At 44.5% G+C, this 9,927-nt stretch overlaps 1 protein-coding gene across 1 annotated transcript in view; it reads left to right on the top strand.

Moving 5' to 3' along the window:
• Positions 1–2,129, top strand: part of MINDY4 (MINDY lysine 48 deubiquitinase 4) — a 135,062-nt gene extending 132,933 nt beyond the window's left edge. Inside the window, exon 18 of the mRNA XM_063123214.1 lies at positions 107–2,129. Coding sequence (XP_062979284.1) covers positions 107–155 — 49 coding nt within the window. The 3' untranslated portion in view covers positions 156–2,129. The remainder of the gene's footprint in view (positions 1–106) is intronic.
• Positions 2,130–9,927: the final 7,798 nt, after the last annotated feature.

Here is a 9,927-nt window from a genome sequence, read left to right as displayed (position 1 = left end):
GAAGAAGAAGAAGAAGAAGAAGAAGAAGAAGAAGAAGAATTTAGGGATTTAGGGTGATTGAGATGATGGGAACACTTCAGTCTAAAACAGTCTGTTTTGCCTTTAGGTGGAAAGGAGCTGTGGTGAACTGGAATGGCACAGAACCCATCCTGTGACCCATCTGACCCGATCAACTGAAAACAAACCTATTCCCACACTTGGAGGAAGCCGGGCAGGTGCTGTGCTTGACTTCATCGCATGCAATGAGACTGGACGGCCAAGGACGGACAACGGCAGCGTTTCTTCTTGAATGCCATGTGCTCTGCCTTTTGTGTAAACAGGGGCTGCACCAAGGTGGACCTGCTTTCCTTTGCTATATGGTGTGTGTGTGTGTGCGCGCGCACGAGCCTGTGTGTGTGAAAGTGGAGAATCAACCCTGACAGCCAGACACAAGCTGCGGAAAAAGAGCAGTAAATCTGTCACCATCTAGCCACGTTCCAGTTTCTGATTCCACTCCACGTCCTGCGATTGTATCTACTGAACACCGACTGCACCCACGTTTCTTTTTTAGCATCGACTCTCCATTCTCAAGGAAACAGAAGCATATACAAAAAAAAAAAAAGTTAGACAAAATAATTCTTCCCAATAGTGGTAATGTTTTCAACACACTTTGGACCAAAGGATATCACCGTCAACTTTTAATGACCTGGTATCTGCTCCTTTTGTCAAGACTCCTGGCTACTGGGAGACTGAAACCAATAGCGTTGCCCCTCTCTTATTTGCGCTAAAAGATGTTTTGTCTTATCTAGGCCACAGAATACCGCTTAACAATGAGAATCATTGGCCTGGTTTGCATGTAACGACGACCCAGAGTATGAGTTGCATATGGGTTGTCATTGAATCATGTGTGGCTGTTACATGCAAACCCTGTACTATGGTTTAATTAAGGTTTGTACACCATGAACAATCCTGGAAGAGAACCCCTGGTTTGTTGTTGGGTGTGAACTCCAGGTTGTTCAGAGTTAGCAACCCAGAGTTAAACCATAGTGCAGGTTTCGCATGTAATGACAACCCACGATTCAACGACAACCCACGATTCAATGACAACCCGTATTCAAGCCATACTCTGGGTTGTCGTTACATGTAAACTAGGCCATTAGGTTACAGTCTAAGCACTGAATGTAGGTACTGTAAGCTAGATCACTTTTATTTTAAGAAGGAGGAAGATGTAATGGTTTACATACTATGTATCTGAGCTGGCCAAGACATCATTTTCACCACAGGGGCTAGCTTCTCCAGGGCAGTTTCCCTCAACCACCTCAATCAATTCAATATACTAGAAGTTAGCATGTGAATCTAGGTCATAATATAATAGCTTTCCCTACTCTGGACAGGCCAACATAATTAACATGGATTATGGGTAAGGAAGCTGACTATGGTACGGTCCTGACTCATGCAGATTCAGCAGACGATATGGCTAGGCCTGGAGAAGAGAATTTGGCATGGGGATGCCAAACTCCCTGGTGACTGAAATGTCTAGACTGGGTCTCCCATCACAGAAGCATTTCCAGGAATTCTATCAAATGCATTCTCTGGAAACATATATAAAATATACACCCTAGGACAGACATGGGCGGTGTCTGCCTTCACCGGTCAGATTCACTGATTACACAGTGTGTTCACATCGTCTTTTCCTTGTGGCACAGTACCCTTTCTGAGTCTGAAATAGTCATGAACTACGATAAGGAAGCTTTGAGGATGTATTCTGTTATGTTGGTGGAGGGGATGTGGTGGTGGTGGGGTCTTAGGGGAGAAATGGTCAAGAGGCTGAAAGCAGTCTATACGTTCCCCACATGTACCTTAGGGTTCCAGAAGTGAAGTATGCCCACTGACACATCGTCTTGGCTACATACAATTCCTTTTTCTGTTAATCAAATCAAAAATATGCTGTTTAGGAGCAATATCTTTCATGGAAAGTAGTTTGGGCTTGCTCAGCAGAGCTTCAGAATTCCAAAAAACCTATTGTACGTAGTAGATATTTAATTGTCAATTTTGTAAATAAAACTAGGCTTAAAAAGGAACATTGGACCTTAATTATTATATTTCAACAATGAAGGCATTTCATGTTGATCTTGACTATACTGCCCAGGGTAGAGCAAAAAAAAACCTGATGACCCTATACAGAGTTGTGCATGTGTGGTTTTTTAGGCCATTTATAGAATTAATAAATGAACTTTTAATTTTAAAATATGTTCAAAATACTCTTGTATATTTGTACTCCCTGGCCTGATTACGTGAGTACGTGGTCAGGCTGTCAACAGACATTGAGATTGTGGCTAAGTTTTTCCGGGATCAAATCAATTTAAATGACTGCTATCGCTGAAACAGTGTCAAAGTTGCTCTCTAGCGGTTCTGTTGTGTGTTCTAGTCAATATCTATAGTGAAGGGCTACATAAGCAGAAGAAACAACAGGTTCCTTCCCATGCCGAAGTCACGTAAGAAAAGCCCTACTGGATCAGACCGGAGGTCTGTCTAGTTGAGTACCCACCTTCCTACAGGTGCCTCTGGGAAACCCACAAGTAAGAGTATGGCCATAGCTAGACCTAAGGTTTATCCCGGGATCATCCAGGGGTCAAACCTGTTCATCTAGATGACACACAGGGGATCCAGTGCTCAGGCAGGGGTGAACCCTGGATGATCCCAGGATAAACCTTAGATCTAGCTGTGGCCTATTACTAGAATAGCTCTCTCTTGCTGTCAGACCACAGCATCTGGTATTCTATGGTATCCTGCTTAGGGTGACCCTATGGAAAGGAGGACAGAGGTCCTGTACCTTTCACAGTTGCTAAAGGGAATTTCAGCAGGTGTCCTTTTCAACACCTGGTGAAATGCCCTCTCCATCACAACAGTTCAAGCTGCAGGAGCCCTGCCCTGCTTTGAATCTGGTCAAGAAGACAGGGCTCCTGCAGATTTAACTGTCATGATGAAGCAGGAATTTCACCAGGTGCTGAATACATACAAAGGACACCTGCTGAAATTCCCTTTTCTATGCAACTGTTAAAGATACAGGAGCCCTGTCCTCCTTTCCATAGGGTCACCCTAACATAATCACTGACAGCAATAACAACAAGGATCCAGTGTGTGTGCGTGCGTGCGTGCGTGCGTGTGTGTGTGTGTGTGTGCTGAAGAGAAAAACATGGACTAAAGAGAGCAGAGTAGAATATATCATTTGAGGCTGCAGGTGGTGGATCATATTTATGAATGCTTCCCTAGATTTTTGCTTTAAATCTCTGCAAGTAGAAAGGTAGTGCAACAGGAGCAAGCTGCGTGAACCATCTCCATGGCATGCTAAGGTCGTTTGGGGTGCGTGAGGAAGCGTTTATTCACAGAGAGCTTGTTTACATGGGGAAACATTCCAAAATGGTATCCCACATCTCCAGCTTGAAATGGTAGAGTCCACTCACCAGCTTAGCATCTCAGCAACTCATTCTGCTGTGTGATGAAATTGTTTTTGCTTGTCTCATACCAACAAGACCCACAGGTGATCTTTAAAGTATATATTTTTTAAAAATCCATGTTAAATTATGGGCATTTGACATCACATATAGTTTGGCCATTTGGGGGGAAAAAACTATCTTGCAAAAACTTACACAAAGCCTAAATAAATGGTGAGTCTTACTGTGGCTGTAGAATGAATCTGTCAATTTTGGTTCCTCTCAGTGTCTCAGTTTCCCAATCTTCAGTTTAGGTCATCTAAAACTTTATGAATTTCTTTTTAAAGAAGTGCATGAAATTTCATAAGCATTTTTGTTTTCATTTCTCCTAATAAACTAGGGTGACCATATGAAAAGGAGGACAGGGCCCCTGTATCTTTAACAGTAATGTAGAAAAGGGAATTTCAACAGGTGTCAATTGAAGAGGGTGAAATTCTCTCATCATCACAACAGTTAAAGCTGCGAAGCCCCACCCTCTTTTGTATCTGGCCACTCTACTATAGCTAGTGTAGCTTTAACTGTTATGATGAAGAGGGAATATCACCCTCTTCAATTGACACCTGCTGAACTTCCCTTTTTTACATTACAGTTAAAGATACAGGAGCCCTGTCCTCCTTTTCATATGGTCACCCTAAATAAACGCATAATTTTTTTTGGCCAAATACACACATTTTCTGTAAGGAATTTCCCTAGGGTTTGCATTTTTGAATGTTATTTTCCTAATTATGTTATTTTGAACATTGTTTTGATTACAGAACTCCATCGCAAAATTCACAGAAGTGCGAATTTCGAAGGATTACTTGAGTTTCAATTGGCACGATGGTTCGAAAGTGTGAAATGTGAACTGAGTGAAATTCTCCCCCATCCCTCATGCAGCTGCTCCTGTTTTGGGGGGCTCAAACAACGTATTGCTTTCCGAGTTAATATTACGACTAGTCTATATTATAATTGCTTTATTATGTTCATTGTCAAGCGCTGGCAAGAGGCACCATTAAGGCCAACTTTCAGTGAGAGAACAATCCCTCCTACAGCTAAGTACAATACCAGCTTCCTGTCTGCTGTGTAAACTGAGGAAGAAGGTCCCAACAGGCTCCCATGTCAAGGGATTTCCTATATTTTAGCAGCTTTTTCTGTGTTCATTTTTATTGAAAGAACCAGCTGTGAGCACACCAAAACAAGGAAGCAATTTGCACTCAGAGAGCTTTGTGTAGGGATTTGAACCAAAGCATGGTTTTCATAGAATCATAGAATAGCAGAGTTGGAAGGGGCCTACAAGGCCATCGAGTCCAATGCCCTGCTCAATGTCCATGGGGTTCTGGAATAACCATAAGAACATAAGAAAATCCCTGCTGGTTCAGAACGGAGGACCTGCCCTCTTTTAAATCTGGTCACTCTAGTATAGCTCCTGCACCTTTGGTGTGATGAAAAGGAAATTTCACCAGGTTCTCCATATCTACAAATGACACCTGCTGAAATTCCCTTTTCTATGCAACTGTTAAAGATACAGGAGCCCCAGTCCTCCTTTTCATAGGGTCACCCTAGGAATGGCTCAATTCTTGCCCTGCAGCATTCCACGCTGCAGCATTCCACGCTGCAGCATTTCGTTGCAGGTCTCACTTGTGTTGCATGTGTGTTACTAATTCTAAATCTGTTTTACTCCCTTTGGGACCCACCTGAGGTTCTGCCCCACCAGACATCGTCATGAATGAATGAAATTTAATAGGGATAAATGCCAAGTTCTACATTTAGGAAATAGAAACCAAAGGCACAGTTAAAAGATGGGGGATACTTGGCTCAGCAATACTACAAACGAGAATGATCTTGGAATTGTTGTAGATCGCAAGCTGAATATGAGCCAACAGTGCGATATCGCTGCAAGAAAGGCAAATGCTATTTTGGGCTGCCTTAATAGAAGTAGAGCTTCCAAATCACGTGAGGTACTGGTTCCTCTCTATTCGGCCCTGGTTAGGCCTCATCTAGAGTATTGCGTCCAGTTCTGGGCTCCACAATTGAAGAAGGACGCAGACAAGCTGGAGCGTGTTCAGAGGAGGGCAACCAGGATGATCAGGGGTCTGGAAACAAAGCCCTATGAGAAGAGACTGAAAGAACTGGGCATGTTTCGCCTGGAGAAGAGAAGATGGAGGGGAGACATGATAGCACTCTTCAAATACTTGAAAGGTTGTCACACAGAGGAGGGCCAGGATCTCTTCTCGATCCTCCCAGAGTGCAGGTCACGGAATAACGAGCTCAGGTTACAGGAAGCCAGATTCCAGCTGGACATCAGGAAAAGCTTCCTGACTGTTAGAGCAGTACAACAATGGAACCAGTTACATTGACTGTAACTTGAATGCTAGAGGCCTTCAAGAGGCAGCTGGACAACCGTCAGGGATGCTTTAGGGTGGATTCCTGCATTGAGCAGGGGGTTGGACTCGATGGCCTTGTAGGCCCCTTCCAACTCTGCTATTCTATGATTCTATGTTTGCATTAAAATGCTGCTTTGGAACGCTGAGAAATTGGGCCCATTTTCTCAAAACGCAGATAAATTGGGCCCATTTTCTCAAAACTCTGCAGCATGCCTCTGCAGTCCAGGAAAGGGTGTGAATGACATGGCAATGGGAGTTAAGCGCATTGCCGACAGAAACTGACAAGTGGGGTGAGAACAGGACCTTGGACGCTTGCCAGGGTTGGGACCTTGAGAGCTTCTGAGCTGTGTTTGATGGAGGGGAACTCCCTTTCCATAGTGATCTCATAGCATTAAAACGAGAGAAGGCTGAAAAAATGTAGGGATTTTGAGTGTCTGGATCCGTGAGTGTTAGGCTTCTTTCCCAGTCATCTTAAACTCATTTGGCACGGACCTGCAGATCATCAGCAAGAAAATATGCTAAGCATTCATTGCCATTTCGACAAGTTTCTGTTAGATCACAAAATGCAAGCAGCAAACCTGCAAGACAAACACAGACAAAAGCTCCTGCCCTTGGTGCAACAGGCAAAGAATCGGCATCGATCAATGAATTATGTCCAACGAACGTGGTCCTCCCTTTAGACCTGTTTATTTTGATTGAGCCCTGAGAAAAACAGCTAGGATTGCCAAACGATGATTAAAAAAAACCCTGTTCTGGGCACCGTAACAAGAGCAAAAGCCTGCCAAGTTTTGATGGGTCAGGGGGCAAAAGCCGGTGCGATTTAGAAGGTCAGATAGCAGAGCCAGGAATGGTTTGATGGCTCAGAAAACAGATCTCATTAGATTTTGTTGGGAGGAGACAGGATGTATACATCTATGTGTATCAGATCCTAATTGAACTGCAATCTCCCCATGCTCACAATACCTGACTTAGTCAACAAAATATATGATATTGAACCAAGTGTTAGGCAGATGGTTTGGATGGAGCTTACATATGTACAACTTTTCTTACTTCTACCAAGCTCAGGGTTGAAACTACAGACCTCATAGCTTCAGGGAGGGAGGGATCTGACAGCTTCACTCTTTCCTCTGTCCGTTTTTAAAATCATCATCATCTTTCCATCTCGAACATGAAGAAATTTGCAAATTTTGGTAAAATTCTCATCAATAAGGAAACGAAACAAATTCTCACCCATCTGTACCAAGCATACTCAATAGATACATGGAGTGTTATGCTGGGCCTGCCATATAGATGTTGAAGATGAGCAGCCTATCATAAAAACTGGTGGAAACCCTAATCAAGTACCACAAATATGGTCGAATACATAGGTATTCAAGCCCAGACATTAAAGAGCCAAGTGCTTTTGGAATTGGTTGGATGGGTGTGTCAGTTTCTCCCACATTTAATCCCAAATTCTTCCCACCCTGAATATAAAGAAATTTGCAAATTTCCCAAATTCGTATCAAAAGGGAACTGAAACAAAATTCACAACCATTCCTTTGTAGCTTCAAGCCTGGGCCTAGCCTATTCTGCCCTCTGAGGTTATGGGTGCTCAGATCCCTTCTCAGGTGCAAAAGGTTGCCATGTGTAACATTGGCGCCTTCAATTGGCCAGCAGTATAAAACCTCAGGATTGGCCAAGCCTGATATAAATACTAGGTATCTGACTTGCCTGGTCAACAGAGTAGTACCTTTTGCCCCTTGAATTCCAGCCGCTGCCCTAGCGCCTTGCTAGACTTACCTCTAAATCCAGGCGTGTGGAGGGGCCAGCCTGCACTAAAGGTAGCATGGGCCATCACCCCTGTCTACACTTAAGATGCGACAGGCTGTTGGAAGGACCCATCGCGTCCGCCATTTTTTTTTTTAGATTAAAGGGACCATGTGCACAGGAGCGCACCAACGATAAAGGTAGGTGTTTTTTTAAAAAAAGCGTTCTCCATTCCCCCTGCCCCCAATTTCCCCCCGCGATGTCTGATCCCCCCCCGCCTGCCCACCAGGCTGCCCGCAATGTCCGATCCCCGCCCGCCAAGCCACCAGCCATGTCCGATGCCCCCCTCACCCCTGGGCCGCAATTCCCCCCGATGTCCCCTGGCACCGCTCTTCACCCCCATCTCTCCTGCCAGGTCCACTTTTCCCCCTGGCCCCCATCTCTCCCCCTGTGATTTCCCCCCCAGCCCTGATCTGCCTCCCCCACGTGATTCCCCCCCAGCCCGATGGGCACAGCACTCGGCTTCTCCCAGGTACTCATGAGTAAGCCGCGTAGCCAGGAAAAGCCACGGAACCGGTTAAACCTTCTGCCTGGGGCTGTGGAAATACCAGGCCACAACCGGTGCTGGTTATCCCCGGCCAAGGGAGGGTTTAGCCTGGCCTGACCCCGGGATCCCCTGTGCGTCATTTGGACGCACAGGGGTGAGCCCGGGTATCAGCCCGGGCTAAACCCTCATCTAGCAATGGCCCTAGTCTTGAGAACAGGACACATCTTCCAAGTCTAGATATGAGGGTGCCACTATAACCCAGAAGTAAAAGAAATAGAATGCCCAGAATATAAGAAAATATATGAACATTTATGATGATATTATATAGCTCGGTGATTGAACACCTGTTTCGCATGCAGAACTCCTGGGTCAGTTCTTGGCATCTCCAGGAAGGGCTGGGAAACCTTGAACCCTGTGGCCAGTCAGTGAAGACAATCCTGAGGAGCTAATTCAACCAAGGGTCTGACTCAGTAGAAGCCATCTTTCTGGGCACCTCCATTACAAGTCTAAAGCAAAAACAGTAATTCCTCTCCTCTTCTTATGAAAGACGTAACGATATCTAGAACTCAAAAACATCCCTAAAATGATCTGCATCAGATAAGATGACCAAGAACGCGAGGCAACACATCAAATTACAATGGGGCAGTTGTAGTCTTTTGTCGCTGTTATAGTACCCTTGAAAAAGATCCGTGACGCTCCAAAGAACTCAGCCCTTTGGTTGAAAACGCAAACAGTTTTCAGAGCACCACTAGATGGTCCTGTTCAGACAACTCGCTAAGCCATGATGGTTCAGCATTTTGAGCTAACCATGATGGCTTAGCATGTGGTGTGAATGGCCTTTTCCCAAACCATGGTGGCTACATAACCACGGTTTAACCGTGCTCGCTAACTGCTCGCTTTTCCTCTTATGTTTGCCTTGGATGGGCTTTTAAGACTTCATAGCAGGGCTCAGGAACATGTGACCCTCCAGAGGTTGTTGGATTGCTTAGTTATTGATTTGCTATTTCAGGCAGATTACCAATTTGAGGCTGGTTTGTTGTTGTCATGTTTAATGCCTTTTATTTTTTTCTAGTCCCCCCCCCCCCTGCCCATTATCACTGGATTCTGCTGTTTTAAAGTTGGCTTGTGACAAATGATGATTTATGATATTGTATCTATATTGTATGTTGATGCTTGGTAGTCAGCTTTGGAGGGCAGGATGGGGATTGTATCCCAACACCAGATGGGGGAATGCTGCCTTAAAAGGTAAGCTGGTCTAAAATACCTAAATAAATAAATAAATAAATAAATAAGCAAGCACACGATACCTTCAGGAGAGGGCCTTCTCAGTGGTAGCCCCCCCAATTATGGAATAATCTCCCCAATAAGGCCCTTTTGGTGTCAACATTGTTATCTTTTCTGCACCAGGTTCCCTCTGGCAACATGTTATGGGTTCTTAATCAAGTCCTGGGTTTTTCATTATTGTTGTTTGATTTAAATTGTTTTTGATATACTGTATATATGTATCTGGCTGCCAATTAGTTTCTGGGCAAAGTACAAAGTGTTGGCCATTACCTTTAAAGCCCTAAATGGTTTGGGTAAAGGTTACCTGCGGGATCGCCTTCTTCCATTTAGTCCGCCCCACACACTCAGGTCCTCTGGGGTGAACTTACTTCAGTCAGCTAAAACTAGGCTGACATCAGTTTCCCAGAGGACCTTTTCTTCTGTCGCCCCCAGATTGTGGAATGGCCTGCCGGAGGAGATTCGTAAAATTAACTCTCTCTGTGTGATTTTAAGGCAGCTTTAAAGACTAGCCTTT

The sequence above is a fragment of the Elgaria multicarinata genome, chromosome 1 (genome assembly GCF_023053635.1).
Source record: "Elgaria multicarinata webbii isolate HBS135686 ecotype San Diego chromosome 1, rElgMul1.1.pri, whole genome shotgun sequence".
NCBI lineage: Eukaryota > Metazoa > Chordata > Lepidosauria > Squamata > Anguidae > Elgaria > Elgaria multicarinata.
The sequence above is the reverse complement of the archived record's forward strand: the minus strand, read 5'-3'. Positions and strand labels throughout refer to the sequence as shown.